We start from the raw sequence: 23,702 nt of genomic DNA, 5'->3' as shown, positions 1-23,702 counted from the left end.
CCCACCCACACAAACCCTGAGTCTTCATACTAGTTAGTTTTACAGCTCATGCAATTTTTCTTGCTTAGGGGTGGTGTAAAGATGACAGCATGATGCAGACTTGGGAAAGGCCTTGTATTGCTCATCAGCAATGTCACAGACACTATCCAATAGGTGCCAACAATATGCGCAGAACCGCATTATGTTAGGCTCGCAAAGCCCACCAAGCTGATTCAGCCAAGGAAATTGTGACCTGTCAGGCGTGTGACATACACTCCCCACTCCCCAATCTGCCATCAAATGTTCCATTTTTGCAATCTGAAGAAAGGACAGGAGAGTATACAAGCGCCTGCGGCACTGCCATGCATTCTGGATGGCCCGTGTTTTTGGGTGAAGGGAAGTTCAAGGCAGCACTGCAAATTGCAGCAGCCCCAGCAGCCAGAAAAATAATCACATTTCCCCACCAACAATAATATATATTGCAATCTGCATGTTGGGAAAACGCATTATCCCTGAAATAGAGCCACTTCCTTGGGTAAAGGTTTCTGAATTCTAGGTTAACAAAAGGAGCCACGTATATATATATTTATTGCACTGTAAACAAATTGCTTATTTGATATGTGTGCTGTTGGAACTACCTCCACGGAACGCATGTGCATGGAAGAAATTCTACGCCATCACAGTTCCCTGGGGATGACCGTGAACGGCACGACGGGGCTGCTGGATTCGAGGTCCAGAGCCGTCAGGAAGCACTCCACAGCTGCTTCGTTTTTCCCCTGAGCATGAAGCACTTCTCCAAGGCTGTTCCAGGCTTTGTGGCTGGTGCTCTGTACCTGGACTGCGTCCTGCAGAACCTTCTGAGCCAAGTTTCTCCGCCCGAGCCTGTTCAGCACCAGCCCCTGTCAAGGAAAAGCAACCCGGTGTTAGCGCATAATAAAACCAAGCCGTTCAGTAGTGTGTCCGGCAAGGGAACCAGTCAGGAAAATAGGAAGTTGCCTTCTGCAGAGTCATCATGCTCATCCTCCAACAGCATCCTGCTCCAACCATCCAGATGTTTTGGACCATCACACGCACACCCACCCACACCCACACCCTGGCCATTTATTGGGCATGTTTTCTGGGGCTGTTGGGAGTTGCAGGATAAAACATTTGGAGAGCACCGGGTTGGGGAAGTCTGATTCAATCCATCACACCTTACAACCTGGTGGCAGGCCTGCTTCTTCAAGCACAGTGGCCGGGCAGGATTTGCCACTTTAAAAAGGTGGTGCCATTTTAAACTATACCCCATATTTTTATTATCTAGTTCTCCAGAGTGGGTACCTTTTTCCAGTTGCAGCTGGTAACAGCAGTATGGGATGTAGTGCAGCCATAATGTGTTGGCGTAATAAAGCACAAGAAAATGTAAATTTGTATAACTTTTTAGGTAACTAGATGGCAAAAGGAGGACATATATGATACCTATGCTCAGTTTATCATTTATTTAGAAACTCCCTGCTGTGTTTTTCTTCTCCCCACACTGAGAGCAAGTGTAGTGGTTAAGAGTGGTAGACTCGTAATCTGGGGATCCGGGTTCGGGTCTCCGCTCCTCCACATGCAGCTGCTGGGTGACCTTGGGCTAGTCACACTTCTCTGAAGTCTCTTAGCCCCACTCACCTCACAGAGTGTTTGTTGTGGGGGAGGAAGGGAAAGGAGAATGTTAGCCGCTTTGAGACTCCTTAAAGGGAGTGAAAGGTGGGATATCAAATCCAAACTCTTCTTCTTCTCCTCCCCCCCACCCCGTCTGTCCCCTCCTCTTCTTTGCATTCAGGACTTAGTGAAACCAGCCTGACCTTCCTACTGACTGAAACTAGGAAAGAAACCACTGCTTGGAATAGTGGTGTGGCACTGGGGGACAAAATCCTTTCCCAGGGGGATTATGGCTGTGGACATACTGTACATTTAAATTGTTCACCCCAAAAAATGCGCCCAGGGAACTGTAGTTTATCCCTCACAGAACTACAATTCCCAGGAACCTCAAACTACAGTTCCCAGGTTGGGTGTGTGTGTGTGTGTGATTCTGCTCCCCCACTGCATTTTAAAGGCGGGTGGAGATAACAGAAAGGGATATAAAGGCATTCAATTTGGAAAGGGAAAGGTTGTGGAGATAGAGCTGAAATAGCTAGATCAATTTAGGAAAAAGCTAGACCACAGCTGGACAGAATAGCTGCGCAAGAAGTCATCTACACCTGGGGAAATCATCCAGCTGTTCCAGTGTGTGTGTGTTTTATAAAAGAAACCACTGGGTTTTCTGAGATCAGAACCTACCCACCTCAATGACGAATGGAAGAAAAAACACGGGGTGTTTTGTTCATGGCGTTGTTCAGATGCCCTGTTATTTCACAGTAAATGCCCATTGTGGAAGCATCCCAGGATATAAAAATGCTGATAGCTTCCTGGTTCTCAGGATTGGGCTGAAGGATTACAGTCTCAAGAACTCTTTTTTCCATTTTTTTTGCAGCTTCGTATTTTTGACTCCCTAAAGCTGGTATGACATATAGCACTGAACACTTTGTTTCCCTGAAGAACCCATCCCTTGAGAGATGCTGAGCTCTGGCAGAATTTTACATATCCCCACAGAGTCTGGCAAGCAGTAAACAATGCCTTCATGTTGTTGCCATGTAAGAGTCCAGCTGGGATCTGCCCACGATGCAGAATGGAAAGGGGGTTGGGGAAAGAAAGAAGGATATTCATATATCCTCCCGCGAAAGGGCAATTTACATTTTTAGCTGGGCATATTATTTTTTTTGGTAGGTTTCCTAATGAAAGTTCAGTTTCTCGGTTTCCATAGAAACTCCTCTTGTTGAGGTGCATGAATAATTTTTATGAAATCAGCAGAGATCTAGGGAAGATTAGCAATTAGTATCCTGTTTTTATTTTTATTTTATTTTAAAGCAAATAATTAACAGCATCACCTCCTCGTTATTCTGGGCAAGGTGGAACGGCTTTTCTGTTTCGTTTCTCTACGTGAGTTTTATTTATTTTCCTTAGACCAATATATAATCTTCTGGGAGGTAAAGCCTCAGGATGTCAATTTTGAGTCCTGTGAATTCCTCAGGGGCTCTTAACTCCTGTTTGCATCCAGTCACGTCCCAAGTTGGAAAAGAATGTCGCTGTGTTCGTAAGACTATAAGGAAGAGGGCTGCTGGGTCTGACTAAGGGTCAACTTGGTCCAACAACCTCTTTCCCACAGCAGCTGATCAGATGCTTCTGGGAGCTCACAAGCAGGCAGAAAGGAAATTGTCCTTCACCATTACTGCCCACCAGCCACCAGAATCTGGTGACATAATGCCTTTAAACTGGAAGCATCCATTAAGCCAGCAAGGAGGATAACTGTTGATAGACTCATTATCCATGAATGTGTCTAACCATCTTTTAAAGCAATTTAAGCCAGCAGGTCCCATTGGCACATTTTGGTTCCCTAAGTGAATTCTGCGTTGTGCGAAGAAGCGCTTTCCTTTTTGTCTGTCCTGAATCACCAGCCTGCTGCTTGGTTTTGCAGGATGATCCGGTGTTTCGAGAGGGGAAGTAAAGGGCTTCCGCTATCCAGTTCCACCACGCATAATTTCACAAACGCTGCTCATGTCCTTTATTCCATTACTCCCTACAACCTCTCTATTGGGCCTTCAGTCAAAACACTCCCCAGGCTACTTCCATCATGACCCTTCTTCACTTGAATGTTCTTGCCCGGCTGAAATGTGTGTTTGGACTCTGATAAAGCCTCATGCTTACCTACATGGGAGATAAAACCATAGAACTGTAGAGTGGAAAGGGACCCAAGGGTCATCTAGCCCAACCCTCTACAATGAACGAATGGCAGCTGAAGCATCCATGACTGATGCCCACCCAACCTCTACTTAAAAAATCTCCAAGAAAGGAGCACCCACCACCTTCCAAGTCAGTGTGCTCTACTGCTGAACAGCTCTTATGATCAGAAAGTTATTCTTGATGTTTAGCTGGGGGTCTCTTTTCTTGTAACTTGAATCAATTTATCCAATTAAACCTACTGGAGAACTTGGCCTCTAGCAGCTGAAATATGAAATGATGCCCTGTCTGCGTTGGGCAAGGTTTTCTGTATTACTTTCATTTTTATATTTTTAGGTGTGAGCGCGCGTGCGCACACACACACAAAATCAGAGAATTGACATGGAAGGATGAGGAATTCTAAAAGATGAAGAAACAGAATAAAAGCAGACCCATCTGAGTTATAAGAAGATGGAGAACACTGAATCTCCAAGGAGAACTGAAACATGAATACTGTCAGAAAAGAGAGGCTACACCAGGTATAGACAACCTCGGCCCTCCAGATGTTTTTGGACTACAACTCCCATCATCCCTGACCACTGGTCCTGTTAGCTAGGGATGGTGGGAATTGTAGTCCCAAAACATCTGGAGGGCTGAGTTTGCCTATGCCTGGGCTACACAATGGGTCTTCATGTATGCCATGTAAAATGAGGAAGAGTGATGTCCATGCCCCTAGATTTTTAGAAATGTAAGGAGCTGTATTATACTGGCCATTGGGCCCAAATCTCAGAGTGGGCTGTGTGAAGAATACCAGTCGGCCATTTAGGGCCCCGTTTAGCTATCAAGGAATGCAAAACAAGGCATAAAAGAGAAATGCAGTAGCTCATCTGTAGAGCACCTGCTTTGCATGCAGAAGGTCCATGGTTCAATCCCTGGCATCACCAGTTAGGCTGGGATAGACCCCTGCCTGAAGACTTGGAGAGCTGCTGCCAGCCAGTGCAGACATTACTGAGCTAATGGACCAGTGGGCTGACTCAGTAGAAGGCAGTTTCCTTCCCATGTTCTTAACGAAGAGGAAAGGAGCGAAAGAAAGCCACCCTGCTCTTTCTGACATGATTTCGTAGGCAGAAGGAATAAAGTGGAAAAAAACACACTCAGATCTTCCCCCCCTGGGGGCGGAGCCCCCCTGACAATCAAAGGAAGCCTCCCATCTAGGGCACAAAGGCAGCCCACCGCTCCCCCCTCCCTCCGACTCCTGCTCTCTTTCATTTCGCCAAATGTTAACAGAACCCACTGCTAATGCCTTTGAAGCTTAACGATGATAAAACATTTATTGGCATAAAAGGCAGGCCCCTAGGCAGCCTTTCAGAAAAAGCCCAGCCTCTGATCCCTTCCCAGGGAGCCTCAGACGAACAGGAGAAGAGAAACGGGGAATTGGAGGCAGAGAGGAGAAAGAGAGGCCTTTTTATTTCTTCCAGTCCTGCTGAACGTCCTCGGAGCCTAACAGTGGGAGGCGTGGAATGCTCTGCAGACAGTCCTGCTTTCTCCGAGACCTAAATGGAAGCGGAGCAGCGAGCGAAGGAACAGAAAGGTGTGCCTCGTCCACGCATTTAAAACAGACGCGGCACAATGCGCTGCTTGTCTCCCAGAGCCAGCCTGCAGCTCTGAGGGCCACCGGCTCTCAGGCGCAGAGGATGTTGCCACAGGGGCAGCTTTGCCAAGGACTGCAGCGGGGCCTTTGTCAAGCACAAATAAGAGTGCTTCCTGCTCCCTCCCATGCCAAAGGGGTGTGTGTGTGTGTGTGTGTGTGTGTGTGTGTGTGTTTTAATGCATGCTCAGGCTGTCCTCATGCTTATTCAGTGAGGCCAGCAGGATTCCACAAGCCTTCTTAGTTCTGGGACAGATGAGACTAAACATACTCCCGGCTGGCAGGCCGGAATGATGGGAGCATTGTTATGCTGTTTGCATTTACTTTCTGTATGCAGCGCCTGCCCCTTTCAATTCACTGTTTACCCAAATAAATTTTTTTCTTCCTCCAGCCCGTTCTTTGCGCTACAGGACAGGCTTTGTATGTGTGTGACTGCTAGGTGGAAACACTGTTTTGAGAGATGGCTTTATCCACCTGCCCCTTTTCTCCAAAGCACTTGACTTTCTTTTTTGTCTTTTTCCACCTCCACCCCCATCCTTTTGCCCAGACGCTGAGGTCCAGCGCTGAGGGCCTTCTGGCAGTTCCCTCATTGCGAGAAGCAAAGCTACAGGGAACCAGGCAGAGGGCCTTCTTGGTAAGGGCACCCGCCCTGTGGAACGCCCTCCCACCAGACGTCAAAGAGATAAACAACTACCTGACATTTAGAAGACATCTGAAGGCAGCCCTGCTCAGGGTTTTTAATGTGTGACATTTTAATGTATTTTTAATCTTTGTTGGAAGAAATCCAGCCAGATGGGCGGGGTACAAATAACAACAACAACAACAACTACAGGGGGGGGAGGTTGAGGTTGTGGGGTCCACTGATTCTACAATCTGTGGGGCAGGGGGAGGGGGCATTGTTGCTGCATTGGCAGCACCAAAGTCACCTCCCCTGGGGTGCAACCCTGGGCAGTGTGTATGGAGGTCCTGGGCTGCCCGGACAACAAGACCCCCTTTCCCAGCCTCACTGATGTGGTCCAAAGGAAAGCAGAGCAATACGTTTGGCACCAGCTTGGCTGCAGGAGTTGCTGGAAGGAGGTGTACAAGGTGTACAAGATGATTGACTGTATGGGATTGGCAGAAATGACTGGCAGAATCCGTGACCAGGGAGAAGAGTCGGCGGAAGAAGACTGGAAGAAATTTAAGGACTATTTACAGAAATATTGTAAAATTAAAGAATGTTGAATGATGTTGGATTGAAATTAAGGGGTTTCCAGCTGCAATGTTTTGAGATAAGGATTTGCTGAGTAAATAATTTGAATTGGAATACAAGAAGGGGAGGTATGAGGAGGTCAGGGAAATATGTCATTGAAAATTAAGTATTGTGAACTGTATGTGTTTTTAAACTTTTTTGCTTTTTTTTCTCTTTGTTTCTATAAAATTGGAAACTTAATAAATATCTTTAAAAAAAAATGGAAGGAGGTGTACAAGGAACCATCCAACCGCCTTAGGGTGAGAACCAAAGCTGGACAAACTACCCCAGAAGGAGTACAGCGTTTTCTCCACCCAATGTAGTACCCCTCTTCTCACACCCCAGACAAGGGGGGAAGGGGAGCTTGTTGCATCAGGAGGGGGAGACACCCTTGCCTCTTCACTAGCCGGACTCATCTCTGCCTCTTGGGCTCCCTCCTCTCCTGCTTCAGCTTCTGCGTCTGATTCTGGACTACTCTCTGTCACAGCCTCTCCCAGCTCACTACTCCCTGTTTCCTCTTCAGCTTCTGACCTCTCCTCCTCCCGGTCTTCTCCCTCTGACCACTCATTGTCGTCTCACTACCACTCCTTGGGCTCTGAGCCTTCTTCCCTTGCGGGTTCCCCAGGTGGTTCTTCCTCCCACAATTCCTCTGCGTCCAACCAGTCCATGACAGAAGGGCTGTACCACATGTTATTTTGGCACACCTGGATCGGATGCTTGCCACTCCCACATTCACAACAGGCTTCCACATCTCTGTTCTCAGCTCCACAGCTTCATAATAAGACAACTCCTCTTCCAAGCTGCTGTTTCATCAGCCAGCCAGCCGCATCTACACAGCACACAAACCTGCACATTCAGTAAATTCCACAATAATCCTTGGCTTCAAACTCCACAGTGATGATGTGCCCTTTCCCTCCCTCTTGTCTCCTCAATCTCCCTTTCCCTTTAAGAGCTCTCCCAATTCTTTGTCCTCAGCGAAGCCTGTTCTGGCATCAGCTGAAAAGGGCATTCTAACGCAGGCTGAGCCAGCCCAGGGCAATTCAAGTACAGAAGGAAAAGCTGAATTAATGATTTAAAAAAAGAGATCACCCATGACAGGAGGAAAAAGAGACACAATGCATAATGTAGGGCTCATCCAGCACATACCTAGGTAAATCTGGGAGGCAGAGCTGGGAATCTCTGCAGATAAAGCAAACAAGGCTATAGGACGAGGGGGGGAAATCTCAGGCTTGGTGGGGTGGTGATGAATGAGTCCCCTCAGGTCTCTTTATTTGGCCCTGCAATTCTCCCTCGGCCAGGCCTCCTTCCTCAGGTTCCACCACTCACTATATGGACCCAGTTTGTTTTTAATTCCATATAATCATAGAATTGCAACAGTTGGAAGGGACTCAAAGGGTGATCTAGTTTAGCCCCCTGCAATGCAGGTATCTCAACTTAAAGCATCCATGACAGATGACCATCCAACTTCTGCTCAAAAACCTCCATGAAGTAGAGTCTCCCATTTCCTGAGGAAATCTGTCCCACTGCCAAACAGCTCTTACTGTCAGAAAGTTCTTCCTGGTGTTTCAGTTGGAATCTCCTTTCTTGTAACTTGACTCCGTTGGTTCGATTCGAGCCCTACCCTCCGGAGCAGGAGAAAACAAGCTTGCTCCATCTTCCATGTGAGAGCCCTTGAGATATTTGAAGTTGGCTACCGTATCTCCTCTCAGTCACCTCTTTCCCAGGCTAAACATACCCAGCTCCTTCAACCGTTCCTCATAAGGCTTGGCTTCTAGACCCTTGATCACCCTAGTTGCCTTCCTCTGCACACGTTCCAGCTTGTCAATATCCTTCTTAAACTGTGGTGCTCAGAACTGGCCACAGTATTCCAGGTATTCCACAGTATTCTGAGCAAGTCAGAACAGAGTGGTAATATTAATAATGGTACTATTTGTTAACAGGGCCTAGAACTATCCTCCACCCTCCTTTCATAAAAAATTAGGCACCAGGACCTGCCCTATATCTTCTGCAGTCAAGACAGCTGCAAATAATTCCTATCACTTCTGCACAATCTTCCTGTTCTCCATTAGGAGAAACAGTGCAATTCTATATGACTGAATGAGAATGATACAGCCACGTGGATGGGACTCATCATACAAGTATTTCCCAATCAATGCATGACATTGGCACTGAACATGTGGCTGAACATGGGGAGAGGGACCCTAGCTTAGTGCTGAAGCACATGTGCTGCCCACAGAAGGTCCCAGGTCCTATCCTTGGTATCTCCAGCTAAAAAAGCTTAGGCAGCAGATGGTGCCATAGATCTCTCTCTAAGATCCCAGAGATCTGCTGCCAGTCTGAGCAGGCAATACTGGCCTAGACTGGCAAACAGCCTGATAGAAGGCAACTTCCACCATACACCCAGCCCATGTAGCATCCAGTCCGCAGTCCACAGAGAAGTGTCTCTTGCACCAATGAAGATGCACACAAAGGCCTGGAGGAGGGGTGGGAAACCTTTTTCTTTCAAGGGCCACATTTCCCCAAGGGTAATCTGGTGGGTGGAGCCCAAACCCAAAGTGGTGGGGGTTGAAGCCCAAAGTGGGCACCAGCCTGCTTATCTCTTTCTCCTGGGCAGCCCCTTTTCTTTATTTCCCTCAAGAAGATCAAACCTCTCCATTCTTAAGGAAATCAGCCCTGAGGGCTCACTGGAAGGACAGATAGTGAAGCTGAGGCTCCAATACTTTGGCCACCTCATGAGAAGAGAAGACTCGCTGGAAAAGACCCTGACGCTGGTAAAGATGGAGGGCACAAGGAGAAGAGGATGACAGAGGATGAGATGGTTGGACAGTGTTCTTGAAGCTACCAGCATGAGTTTGACCAAACTGCAGGAGGCAGTGGAAGACAGAAGTGCCTGGCGTGCTCTGGTCCAGGGGGTCACGAAGAGTCGGACACGACTAAACAACAAATTTCTCTCTCTTTCTGCCACCCCCTTCTACCCCTGGTTTCCCCTGCATGAAATTGGTTTGAAGGCCACAAGTTGCCCATGTTTGATATTATTCTCTCTCTCTGTGTGTGAGAGAATCATTTGTTCCAGAAACAAGAGAAGAACAGAGGAGAAGTTTCAAGAAGCAGCTGAAGGCTGAGGTTCTTTTGTCTATGCAAGGACATTTTCTGTGGGAACTGTTCTTTGGACATGCATCTTCAACCCTGAAGATACTTCCAAGGCAGGAGCTGCGTTGAGATATAACTCTGCTATGTATGGATACTGGCACACACGCACAGCAAAAGAGATGCCAGACCCAATCCTTCTAAATAATCCATCAGAGGTTGATGGATTGATCCAACAGCCCATTCCTAGCCAGATTTGATACTGCGGGGTATGTGTTCATTTTGCTCAAGAGTTTTCTGCTCTCTGCAACCTCATTTCTTTCGCCTATTATTAATGACATCATCCATATAATTTACAGCCAGTCAGCTCCTTCACACAGGCCGCGCTGCTGTAGCAGCCACTAGAAAATGCAGAAAGATGTAACCAAGAATGCATCAACCTTTGGGGGCCCTGTCTCTGCCGTGTCTCCTGTCCTTTGGGGAGCACTTCTTTATCTTTCCTTAACCTGAAATGATTCATAAATCATAACCCTTTATGCATCAAGAGACATTCCTGAATTATATATAGCTCTGTTATTTTCTATTACATGCTGAAAAGAGAAAGGATGAGAGCGGGCGTGTGTGTCAAGTCAAAGCGAAGATAAAGAATTAAAAACTTCCTATAAATATTGCATGCTCCTTGATGGGATGGAGGCCCCGCTACCTACAACATTATGATATTAGAGAGCTGTAACGTATTTCACTGTAAAGTTCACTGGTGTGCATTAATCCTAGTAGCTCCTGAGCTCACCTCTACAAAATTGCAAGTGGTTAATGTCATAGCACATGCATGCTCATCGCTTGGAATCACAGAATTGCAGAGCTGGAAGAGATTCCAAGAGTCGTCTAGTCCAACGCCCTGCAATGCAGTTATCTCAACTAATAATAATAATAATAATAATAATAATAATAATAATAATAATAATTTATTTATACCCCGCCATCCCCAGCCACTCTGGGCGGCTTCCAACAAAACACTAAAATACAAAAACCTATTAAACATTAAAAGCTTCCCTAAACAGGGCTGCCTTCAGATGTCTTCTAAAAGTCTGGTAGTTGTTGTTCTCTTGGAAATCTGGTGGGAGGGCGTTCCACAGGGCGGGTGCCACTACCGAGAAGGCCCTGTGCCTGGTTCCCTGTAACCCGGCTTCTCGCAGCGAGGTAACCACCAGAAGGCCCTCGGCGCTGGACCTCAGTGTCCAGGCAGAATGATGGGGTGGAGATGCTTCTTCAGGTATACTGGACTGAGGCCGTTTAGGGCTTTAAAGGTCAACCAACACTTTGAATTGTGCTCGGAAATGTACTGGGAGCCAGTGTAGGTCTTTCAAGACCGGTGTTATATGGTCTCGGCGGCCGCTCCCAGTCACCAGTCTAGCTGCCGCATTCTGGATTAGTTGTAGTTTCCAGGTCACCTTCAAACGTAGCCCCACATAGAGTGCATTGCAGTAGTCCAAGCAGGAGATAACTAGAGCATGCACCACTCTGGCGAGACAGTCCGCGGGCAGATAGGGTCTCAGCCTGCGTACCAGATGGAGCTGGTACTTGACCTGTGCCTCTATGGACAGCTGTGAGTCCAGAATGACTCCCAGGCTGCACACCTGGTCCTTCAGGGGCACAGTTACCCCATTCAGGACCAGGGAGACTAAAGCATCCCTGACAAATGGCCACCCAACCTCTGCTTCGAAACCTCCAAATGATGGCTGCAAAATGAGCAAATGTCCTGCATCACTGACCCACCTAGAGCTATCTTCCACTACAACTGAGTGAAATAAGTTCACAGGCTCAGCTGCCAGTTTCCAAGGGTAGAGATACCAAGAGGTGTAGCTGCAAGCGGGAGGCAGTTCTATAATAGCAGTGCAGCAACAGAATAGGCAACTTTACTTAAGGACAGGTCTATGCTAAGGTAGAACTGCCCATGTCCTGGCTCCCATCCCAGAGGCGACAACGATGCATAAGAAAGAGAGCTTAATTCAAGGCTTACACCAATTCAGGCCAGATCAAAGGTACAGGCTGCCAATGACGTGTCTGAGTTCAATAACGGCTTCAGGGTCTGAGACCACACAAAAGCTGTGAAGTCACCTTGATACCTGGTCATGCTCCTCCTAGTGCTTCCTTATGAGACTCTCTCCTCCAACAAGATGGATGTAATAAATAAATAAATAAATAAATAAATAAATAAATAAATATAATAATAATAATATATTATTTATACTCCGCCCATCTGGCTGGGTTTCCCAAGCCACTCTGGCTTCCAACAGGGTATTAAAAACGCAGTAAAATATCAAACATTAAAAACTTCCCTAAAGTTCTTCCAAAAGTCAGGTCGTTGTTTATTTCCTTGACATCTGGCGGGAGGGCATTCCACATGTGCTTGAAGAAACATGCTTCTCCAAATGGGAGTCTGTTCCCAATGATGGAGAGGGCACCAAACTCTTGGTTCCCCTCCAAGTGAATTATGGACCACTTTTCACAGCAGAATGGACTGTACCACTTCAGGTTGCAGGCGGTAGTGGCTAGGCTGAACCTTTCCTCTGACAAATTCTACCCTCCACAGGGAAAACATTCAAACAAGAAAGCCCCCAGACCTACAGCCAAAAGAGGCGCAGCCTAGAAACAGCTTGACTATTTGATTCCAGTAACGATAAAAACCAACTGGGACAACGTGCAACGCTATAACTACAAATATCTGAAAGCATCTCCACCCCCATCATTCTACCTGGACACTGAGATCCAGCGCCGAGGGCCTTCTGGCGGTTCCCTCACTGCAAGAAGCCAAGTTACAGGGAACCAGGCGGAGGGCCTTCTCGGTAGTGGCGCCCGCCCTGTGGGACGCCCTCCCACCAGATGTCAAAGAGAACAACTACCAGACTTTTAGAAGACATCTGAAGGCAGCCCTGTTTAGGGAAGCTTTTAATGTCTGATGCATTACTGTATTTTAATATTTTGTTGGAAGCTGCCCAGAGTGGCTGGGGAAGCCCAGCCAGATGGGCGGGATATAAATAATAATAATAATAATAATAATAATAATAATAATTATTATTATTATTATTATTATTATTATTATTATTATTATTATTATTATTTAAAGAGTATCTATAGCTAGATTATAGCTAAAACAAATTTTTTTTTTCTTCCAGTAGCACCTTAAAGACCAACTAAGTTAGTTCTTGGTATGAGCTTTCGTGTGCATGCACACTTCTTCAGATACACAGTTACCTATCTGTAACTAGATTCAGTTACCTATCTGTAACTAGATTATAGCTGTTGATCCTACTGAATAAGTGAATGGAGGAAAAGTACAACCTTGCCACATGCACACATTTCCTGAAGTCTGCCTAAATAACAACTGTGTTGACATTTGACCCATTATTATAATTTTACTGTGTGCAGCCAGGATACACCATTCTGCTGCTGGATCCAAATGACCTGGTTGCCCTGGAACAAGAGGAGTTTTTCCCCTGATCCCAGTTTTAATTCCATTGCATTTGGATTCTGTTCAAAGCCTGTCTGAAAGGTCACTGCTCCCTAAGGAGTTGGCTTTTTAAAATAAAAATATTTTGAGATATTAGAAATACAGGAACATTCTTGGGATTCTTGTCCAGGCCTGTGAGCTAACTGAACAGAAGCCTGGTGGAGCCAGCGGGGAACTGAATGAATCATCCAAACAATATTCTTGCAATTCCCATTTAGGACTGCCAGGGTACTGTCTACGGTGACGTGCATTTGCCTTGGATGCAGCAGGCAGTTGGGCCACTGCTCATTCCACTCCATTCCACCCTATTATTTGTGCTGCCCCCTCTCCACCTCCAGCCCTGCTCCTAACCACAAGCAAGCAAAGGGACAGGTACCGTAGATGCTCGGTCTCTGCAGCATAATATAGAATTTCAGAGCAAATGTGCATTTTGAGTTCCAGTCTCAGTGGGAATGCAGAGAATGCCCTTCAGAAAGCAGAAGCTTCTCTCCAGCCCCTCGCTGCCCTGGACACTTCCAGTTAAACATGTTCCCTAGGTTGCCACCTGTTATGTACTGAGTTGAATAGGATCCAAAAGGCAGCAGTCTGATTGGTCCTAGAACAATAGGATTCAGAATGCAGCAGTCTGATTGGTCCTAGAACAATAGGATTCAGAATGCAGCAGTCTGATTGGTCCTAGAACAATAGGATTCAGAATGCAGCAGTCTGATTGGTCCTAGAACAATAGGATTCAGAATGCAGCAGTCTGATTGGTCCTAGAACAATAGGATTCAGAATGCAGCAGTCTGATTGGTCCACAGGAGCCACCCAATTCAGCTCCAGGTGGAAGTGAATCCACAACCTGATTGGCCTACAGGTGAATCCCGGAATTAGCCAATCACGTGGGTCCCATTGTGTAAATAATATATATAAAGCAGACATTCTGGGGGAACTTCCATTCCTCCTCACCACTATGAGCTGAATAAAGAGCATGAAATCCACTCTCGACTCCGAGTATATTTCACAACCCATTCCTGCTCCATACTTCATGTTAAATAAAGATAAACCAGACCGCAAATTTCAGCATGGGGTTTGCATAATAAGCAGAGGGGAGAGAAGCACAAGAGCATTTACAGTAATGTTGAATTGAGGTGCTTTGGTGGGGCCTGTGTGTTAGTAGCTAAATACAAGACGCTGCTGGTGGTTTTTGCAGTTAATTTAGCGTATCGCACACAGCTTTTCTTTTTATTCAAGCCACAAGGTTGCCAGCTCTCGAAGGGCGAGGAGGATCAGTTTGCCAATGGGCACAGAATGTCCATTTAAGTTTTAGGAACCAAAAAGGGGAGACTTGAGCAAAGCAAGAGCGATCGGTGTTCTCTGATTCTGTATCCTGACTCTTTCCCCTTCCCCGGCCTCTCTTGGTGGCCCCCCCTGGGATTTTTGCTCTTACATATGCCATGTGCCTGCAGCACAATAGCGTGAAGCAGGTGAACCGCCGAGAATTCGGCCAGGAAGCATCATCAGATGGTGCAGTGGCTCAAGGGAGAAATTTCATTGCTTAGAATGGGCTGATGAACATGCTGTGGCCATATGCTGTGGCCTATGGGGTCATGTGCAAATGAGTGAGGAAAGCATCCATGAAGACCTAAGCAGTCATGTGCCCATCCCTCCTCAAGTTTTACAATGCAGGAAGAAGAAAAATCTCAATACTGAGATTGGGACTAACATCACACAATCCCTGATCTCTGAAACACACTGAAACTCCCCTCTTATTTTCTCTGTTCTGAAGGCACTCAGCAGCTATAGTTCGCTGTTAGAAGGAGTGGTTCCTATAAAATTCAGGTACAGTATATGATTTCTTTGGGAAAGGCCCAGACACGACAGAACTGGATACAAGTCACCCACAGAGAGGTAGATTTATGCCGTGACCATAGTTCCAAGATGGAACAAACTCAGATGTATCAAACTGCCTTGTCAACAACAACTGTACAACCTGTATTTTCATAGCAGAAAAGGTCTGCTATGCATTTGCATTTAATTCTGTGCATATGCTCAAGATTTGTTACAAGATAAATTAATCGTTCAGTTGTATTTACAACCTGGGAAGTATAAATATGAGGTAGAATGCAGAGAAAAATGCCCAACCTCAAGTTCTCCTGTTTCTAGTTTCTTCAGTGAGGGGTCTTAAAAATATGTTTGTAGGCATGAGGAATTCAAATCTGCTAATATTTTTGTGATTGGACAACCATTAGCTTGGCAAGTCTATGTTTGATGAAGAAGCACATAAACTGCTTTTGGAAAAACGAAAGAATTTTAACTTGACCTTCTGAAAATGTCAGGTAATGCCATAACAACAACAACTATTACAGTGATATCTTGGGTTACAGACGCTTCAGGGTACATACTCTGCTAACCCAGAAATAGTACCTCGGGTTAAGAACTTTGCTTCAGGATGAGAACAGAAATCGCGTGGCAGCAGCGTGGCGGCAGCAGCAGGAGGCCCCATTAGCTAAAGTGGTGCTTCAGGTTAAGAACAGTTTCAGGTTAAGAATGGACCTCCGGAATGAATTAAGTTCTTAATCCAAGGTACCACTGTACTACAATTGCAAGTACTTGGCAATAATTTGTAATGATTTTTATGCAATTTTGCACATGTTTTACTTACCAAGCAAAACTAAATAATATATTTTGAATTCCCAAGTTATGTTACAACTTTTTAGCACCCCTCATTTTTGGAATTTGGAATTTGAAAATTCAACACACCCTAAACACCTGCGACACAATCTGCTTGGCTAGCGTTCGAAACAGGGATTTCATTCGCTGTGCAGTGGTAGGAAGATCTGAGTTTTAAATGTTTGCTTCTCGAATCAGCTAATCGGTCAGAACAGTTCTCTCGCCCTCTCTCTTTATTTGAGCATCCTTGGGGGTGAGAAAGTTGCAGAGAAATGCCACGGCGGGATCATGTCTCTGGAGACAAGTGACTTCAACTACTGTAGTTTCTAACGTTATTGTTGATGCAGTCTTGGGTGGGCATAGATTAAATGAAATCAGGAAGAAAGTGTCAGTCAGAAAAGACACGGCTAGTACGATAAGGAAGCTGGAATGCCAGAAAAATTTGGAAATAGCCCTAAATTATTTTACCTCTCCTGTCCCTTTTGTACCTTATAAAAATGATTTCGGCATTACAACTAAAACTTCAATTCTATATACATAATTAGATATTTAGACAGGGATATATAGATGGATAGATATAGAGATATATATGTCTTAAAAGAACAAAGGTACTTTTAGAAAATGCAATGGAAGAACAGATTCCTGCCAGAATTCAGACAGATAGAAATGTTTCGTGATCAGGATAAAATGAACCAAAGCCAATTAGTAAAGACAGACACTTCATCCTGCATTCAGATGCGGTTAGCCTGTCATTGTGCCTATTTCTGCAGGCACAACACCTCAAGCATACGGAAACTAATTTGCAGAACTGCTCTGCCATTGCTCCTGGGATCCCTTTGTTGTTTGGAGCTAGGATGTTGCCCAGCCATAAGCCTTGCTGTATTAATAGCCTGCTGAGAGTGAAGAGCAGATCTGGCTGCCAGTCTCACAAAGCAGTGCGTGCCTTGCCTCAACCCGGCGATGATACGTGCCCCTTGCCCAGCCCCTTCACCCAAAAAAACCCCAACAAAAAACAAAAAAAACCTCACTACGGCGAGAGGATCTTCCTCTCTTTCTGCAGCCATGGGTGGTTCCCAACCACCACCAATAATTATGCAAGGGAAGGAGACCAATCACTGAACAACAGGATCCACAGCCCAGATCTTTTGTAGGGACATTGCAAGGTCTGAAGCCTGTTCCGTTAGCATGACTTTTCATACAGCACGTTGGGAATTACAGTATACTCCTGTGGAAGTACTGACCACTTTTGGTTACCGTATTTTTTTGCTCTATAAGACACACTTTCCCCCTCCTAACAAGTAAGGGGAAATGTGTGTGCGTCTTATGGAGCAAATGCAAGCTGCGTAGCTATCCCAGAAGCCAGAACAGCAAGAGGGATTGCTGCTTTCACTGCGCAGCGATCCCTCTTGCTGTTCTGGCTTCTGAGATTCAGAATATTTTTTTTTCTTGTTTTCCTCCTCCAAAAACTAGGTGCGTCTTGTGGTCTGGTGTGTCTTATAGAGCGAAAAATACGGTAAATGACTTCACAGTGCAAGAGATTCAGGCATCTGTTGATAGGACTTGCGAATCTTCAGCAGCCTTGAAGCTGGTTTGAATCTCCTCTCCAGTATATTTTAAGCAGTACTTCAGAAAATAAAATGAAATCAAATCAGAGTTTTTCTAAGAATCCACTCCACTAGCTGGATTCCGGAGTGGATTATGTGGCCTGATCAGTCATACAGACTTCCGGAGTGGCTCAGAAACACTGTTATTCTACATTCAATTTGTTACTCATTTCCCATCAAAACTGTTGTCAAGGAATTCCCAGCAAGGAACCTTCTCTCTCTCTCTCTCTCTCTCTCTCTCTCTCTCTCTCTCTCTCTCTCTCTCTCTCTCTGAGTCTACATCTGATGATCCCCGGGGGAGACTGTAAGCCTTTGCTATTTAATGAGGCCTTTGATTAATTCGTTTAGTTACCTTCGCTACCACAGAGGCAGGGAAGCTGTCAGGCACATGGCACCGAGCACACCGCATTGATCTATGCATCAGGACATCTCAATCAGCTGCGCCTTTAATGGGAACAAGGCAGCTACAGCTTAATTCCGCCGCTGAACATTTGCAGGAGGGTTGGTGCTAGCCTTCTAGCGAAGCACAGCCGGGCCTTGAACTGCCACTGAGATGAGCACACTTTCAGTTGACATAAGAAGAAAATAAGCACTGTGGAATGCAACCAATGACTTTTGCATTCTTGAGTAGCGGTAAGAAATGTGGCTACTTCTCCACTGCTGAGCTGCTGTGCAGGGGAACCATTGCGGCGCAGAGAGAAGCGAAGTATAGTGGTACCTCTGGTTACAAACTTAATTTGTTCCGGAGGTCCGTTCTTAACCTGAAACCGCTCTTAACCTGAGGTACCACTCTAGCTAATGGGGCCTCCCGTTGCCGCTGCACCATCAGCGTGCCATTTCTGTTCTCATTCTGAGGTAAAGTTCTTAACCCGAGGTACACCTTCTGGGTTAGCGGAGTCTGTAACCCAAAGTGCTTGTAACCCAAGGTACCACTGTACGTTGAAGCACGACGTGAGAGGTTAGAGTTCAAATTGCAATAAATTAATAAATGGTAGGATTTTGGTTATTTGGGGGTACTGAAGGGAAGATTGGAGGCCAGTGGAAAAGTACAGGCTAAGCTTTCTTTCCAAGCCAGCGGCTCACCTGGGATAGAGGCAATAACATGACAAAAGGCTGCACTGCTGTGGGGGACAAATCCCTCTTGAAAGGACCTTGCTGTAAGATCTGCACTTCCTCGTGTACATAGGTGAATACACCATATTTCTTAAAGCTACGACAGTCTCCACCCTGTCTCAATTCTCCAAAGGAGAACAGACCCTGGGGGAGCTCATGGAATCCCCTGTCATATTACTGCGGCTCAACAGAGAGTGGGGGTGGCATCCAACTTCTTTTTCAATTGTTGTTGTTGTTTAGTTGTTTAGTCGTGTCTGATTCTTCGTGACCCCATGGACCAGAGCACGCCAGGCACTCTTGTCTTCCACTGCCTCCCGCAGTTTGGTCAAACTCATGCTGGTGGCTTCGAGAACACTGTCCAACCATCTCGTCCTCTGTCGTCCCCTTCTCCTTGTGCCCTCCATCTTTCCCAACATCAGGGTCTTTTCCAGGGAGTCTTCTCTTCTCATGAGGTGGCCAAAGTATTGGAACCTCAGCTTCAGGATCTATCCTTCCAGTGAGCACTCAGGGCTGATTTCCTTAAGAATGGATAGGTTTGATCTTCTTGAAGTCCATGGGACTTTCAAGAGTCTCCTCCAGCCCCATAATTCAAAAGCATCAGTTCTTCAGCGATCAGCCTTCTTGATGGTCCAGCTCTCACTTCCATACATCACTACTGGGAAAACCATAGCTTTAACTATACGGGCCTTTGTTGGCAAGGTGATGTCTCTGCTTTTTAATATATTATCTGCTTTTTCAATATTATCCATCAAATACGTATTCTGCAATATATCTCAGGCTAACTCCCTTTATCCTCACAAAAACAATATAAAATAGGTTAGGGAGAGGGAGACCAGCTCAGGGTCAGCTTCTAGGTTCAAATCCTTATTCTGTTGTTGTTGTTGTTTCTAAATTCATTTGAAGATCACAGGGTAGTTTACAATATAAAAACGCAAAAATGCATACCATAGTAACAAACAAAAACAATACCCCGCCACACACACAGCTTAAAAGGCCACAGATCGTCTAACTAGCCTGAATAATTTTTATTATTATTTGCAAGTAAGAGTCACTGTCATAGTGCTTGGGGACATGAGCTTGACAGCTCTTTCCCCCTGAAGCCATTTCCCCGAGGGGCACAGAGGGGTGGAGCCTGCTGGTCTAGTGGTATGGGCAATATGTGTGAGTTTCCTCAAGGGACCAGTATTTTATCTTATCAGCCAGGCCTGAAAAGGGCAAACGTTTTTCAGCGGGTTTAATTTAAGTACGCCTTGCAGCTCATAGACATGGTTCTCCGAGGCTAGCATTCTGTTTTCGTAAACAGATCTGGAAAAGCAGGATTAAAAGGAAAGGCAGCACGGGACTCAAAAAACAAATCACAGCAATCTGCCCCATGGCACCCTAAGATACAGACACCTCCCAATTGCTTGTGACAGTTGCCACCAAATACTTCCATCATCTTTGATTCTAGGGAGGCAATGAAGACCAAAGCTTCCTCTCAAAACTAAAAGCAGGAATGCTCTCTGTTGCAACTGTTTCATGAAGAGCCTCTCCAAAATATTCAGCAGGGCGTGTGATATAGACCCACGGTCTCAGAGTGCATGTTTTCCCCTGACCGTACAGCTCCCAAACCACACACACAGACCATAAGTTAACACACTCTCAACAGTACAATGGTAAAATGCCACCAACAGGTCCTTTGAGAGATTATTTTTCTGGAGGATTCTCAGAAAATATAACCTCTGCTGTGCTCTCTTCATGAGGTCTGCGGCGAATTTTCTAATACCTTCAATATAAATGAATTAACTTACTTCCTAAAATTAACGTATTGCTTCTTCAACCCCAGAGGTCCTCAGGGAAACAAACAATACACAGCTAGCTTGAGAATTTAGTGGGGTAGGAGAAGTTATTATTATTATTATTATTATTATTATTATTATTATTATCATCATCATCATCATCATCATCATTAAAAGCCTTCTACGTGTATATCAAGCGCTTCGCAATTTATCTCCTATTCAGAGATCTGCACACTTATTTAAAGGACAATTAAAAAAAAAATCCTTTGTGTACAGCTACAGTCATCTACACCACCCACAGAAGCTGTTATTTCGAATGCCCAGAGTTCCTTTCAGAAGGTACGTCATACATATAGAATTTTTCACTCTAGTACATTCTTTATGAATGAACCCCAGCTGCATCCCTGGCAGCGGGAGGAAGCTTATTTTTCTCAGAAGAAAGGTAAACAGCGAAGCACCTTTCCTGACACGTGCTCTCTCTCCCCCCACCCCACCCCCCCAGCCACTGAAGGGGCTCCTGCAGAAATGAGCTGTCGCTTCTGTGGAGCTATTGTTATACTGCCTAGTTCCTCTGCATAAATGAGGTCAGTGGCTCCAAGTCACAAGGCAGACCATACCTCTAAGGAATAAAAGATGCACAGGCCTTAGCTGTAATGACATGGGGATTCAAGCACTGATGTGCGCTGGGAGCATCTGCAGAAGCTGGGGCATGTTGTGAACGCATCTCAGGTGTTTCCTCTCTCTCTCTCTCTGCATTAATTCATGGGCTAACTAATTCCCTTCCTGACGACTTTCCTGCTGTTACGCGCAGTCAAACACTGATTCATTTCCAGGGGAGCTGGGGGGCAGGAATACACCCCACTGTGGTTCCTTTATGACAGGGGTCAGCAAACTTTTTCAGTAAGGGGCCGGTCCACTGTCCCTCAGACCTTGGGGGGGGGCGGACTATATTTTGTAGAAAAAAAATGAACGAATTCCTGTGCCCCACAAATAACCCAGAGATGCATTTTAAATAAAAGCACATATTCTACTCATATAGAAACACCAGACAGGCCCCACAAATAACTCAGAGATGCATTTTAAATAAAGGCACACATTCTACTCATGTAAAAACACTCTGATTTCCGGACTGTCTGCGGGCCAGGTTTAGAAGGCAATTGGGCCAGATCCGGCCCCCGGGCCTTAGTTTGCCTACCCATGCTTTATGATTTATCCTTTAAGGCCGAGTTGGCCAACTTCCATGGGATCCATCTATTCCACAGACAGTAGATTCCCTAACAGATGGCCGGGCTATAATAAGGTTGGCATCACCTAACAGCAGGGGCTTCGCATTGATGGAGCACATGGATTCAGATGGCAAGATGTCATTGGTTTGAGCGGCAGAGGAACAAATGTGTTTCTTGGAAGCTCCTCTCAAGGAGCAGAGCAGCAGTGGTCTTTCGCCTTCCCAGAATGCGCACGAGACAGCAAGACAATACAGTTCTTATACGAAATGCACTGGTACCTTTCGAGGTGCAACAGCTCGCCGTGACAGCTGTAATAGCCCCACTGTGTCAATCCATTACATATGTGCTTATAATGAACCCAAAGAGCAGTAGCGCTTTGCTGGTGGTGTCATGGTGCTGCATCGGATATTATGGCACACGGAGAAACAAAGTCATAGAATCTTCAGAGTTCGAAGTTACCCAAGGGTCATCTAGTCTGACCCCCTGCAATGCAGAAATCTCAGCAAAGCATCTGTGACAGATAGCCAGCCAACCTCTGCTTAAGAACCTCCAAGGAAGGAGAGTCCATAACCTCCTGAGACAGACTGTCACCACACCCAATCAGATTTAGGAACCGTGAGGCCAAAGGAGAGGAAAAATAGTTTTTAGGGAAGAACTGAAAACCGAATCGGAACTGACAATTTTTTTGACAACCACAACACAAACTGCAAACCAAGGCAAGAAGTTTCCGCTCAGCTTTAGCCTCCCCCATCTCTCTCACTTGGGTCTCCCAAATATTTCATTTCATTTATCTTGTATTCTTTTCTTAAGGGTAAATTGATAATTGGGTCTTCTTGTAACATAATGTATACACAGGAAATGCGTATTTCCCACTACCAGACAAATTCATTGTCCTGTGTTGGCTGCCTATAGGAGTGTTCCACATTCTTGGGTCCCCATATGCTGTTGGACTACAACTCCCATTACCCTTGGCCATTGACTAAGCTGACTAGGGATGATGGGAAATGTGGTCCAACTGTACCTGGAGACCTAAGTTTGAAGAACACTAGGCTGCTAGCTAGGTTGAATGGCCTCTTTTGAACTTCATGTCCCAATCTGTGTTGTGATTCGTAAGTGAAACAGCTCCTACTTTCCTCCTTTTGTGGTTTTGTCACAAAAAGAACAACAGGCAGCATTGTGGTTCACCACAGGCTGGCCAATAACACCAGCCGACATTTTATATCCCTGGCCAAAATTCTGGCCAGAATACAATTCAGTGAAATCGCCTGGAACAGGCAACATAATTCTGAGGGAATGTCATGTTGAATATTGCTGGCATATCTGGCATAGTTAATGGCAGTCTGAAATTAGCTGGTGGTTTAAATCATGTGGAAAGGTAATGATTCAGAACTATTTGGCAATATGGGAACAGGTTGAATCATCAAACTGTGGGGTTACAAGATACAGTGGTACCTCGGGTTAAGTTCTTAATTCATTCCGGAGGTCCATTCTTAACCTGAAACTGTTCTTAACCTGAAGCACCACTTTAGCTAATGGGGCCTCCCGCTGCTGCCGCCACGCTGCTGCCACACGATTTCTGTTCTCATCCTGAAGCAAAGTTCTTAACCTGAAGCACTATTCTGGGTTAGCGGAGTCTGTAACCTGAAGCGTATGTAACCTGAAGCATATGTAACCCGAGGTACCACTGTAATCGGCTGCTGGTACAAGATCACCATTCACTGGATTTCCAAAGGAATCCAATCAAGGTAGGCCCTATCGTTAGGCAGAATGAGGCAGCTGCCTCAGGCTGTGCAGAAGCAGATTCAGCTACTGGTGAACAGAGCTTTGGCCGCTATGTGTCCTTTCCTATGCCCCCAAATTAAGCCTGCTGCACTCAGGGTCTGTGAAGAACGCTGACTTCTCAAAGGTGTTGAAGTAAGATTATATTGCCAGCCCACTGGACTTATGTACACAGGGGCGTGTGTGGCAATATGGTCCCTTGCCTCAGGTGGCAAAATGTCTTGGGCTGGCTCTGAATCCAGTTTATTACATGCAGCCATCTTTGTGATGTTATATAACATTGTGATGTTATATTTATTAAGATGTCACCTTTC

General features: G+C 45.6%; 1 protein-coding gene across 1 annotated transcript in view; it reads right to left on the bottom strand.

Annotated features, from left to right (window-relative positions):
• Window positions 1-549: 549 nt before the first annotated feature.
• The window catches only part of TTC7A (tetratricopeptide repeat domain 7A), a 183,632-nt gene continuing 160,479 nt past the window's right edge, over window positions 550-23,702 (bottom strand). Inside the window, exon 20 of the mRNA XM_053383388.1 lies at window positions 550-878. Within this exon, the coding sequence (XP_053239363.1) occupies window positions 657-878 (222 nt within the window). The 3' untranslated portion in view covers window positions 550-656. The remainder of the gene's footprint in view (window positions 879-23,702) is intronic.

Source organism: Podarcis raffonei, chromosome 3 (assembly GCF_027172205.1).
Source record: "Podarcis raffonei isolate rPodRaf1 chromosome 3, rPodRaf1.pri, whole genome shotgun sequence".
Taxonomy (NCBI): Eukaryota; Metazoa; Chordata; class Lepidosauria; order Squamata; family Lacertidae; genus Podarcis; species Podarcis raffonei.
This window is presented reverse-complemented; position numbering and strand designations above follow the sequence as displayed.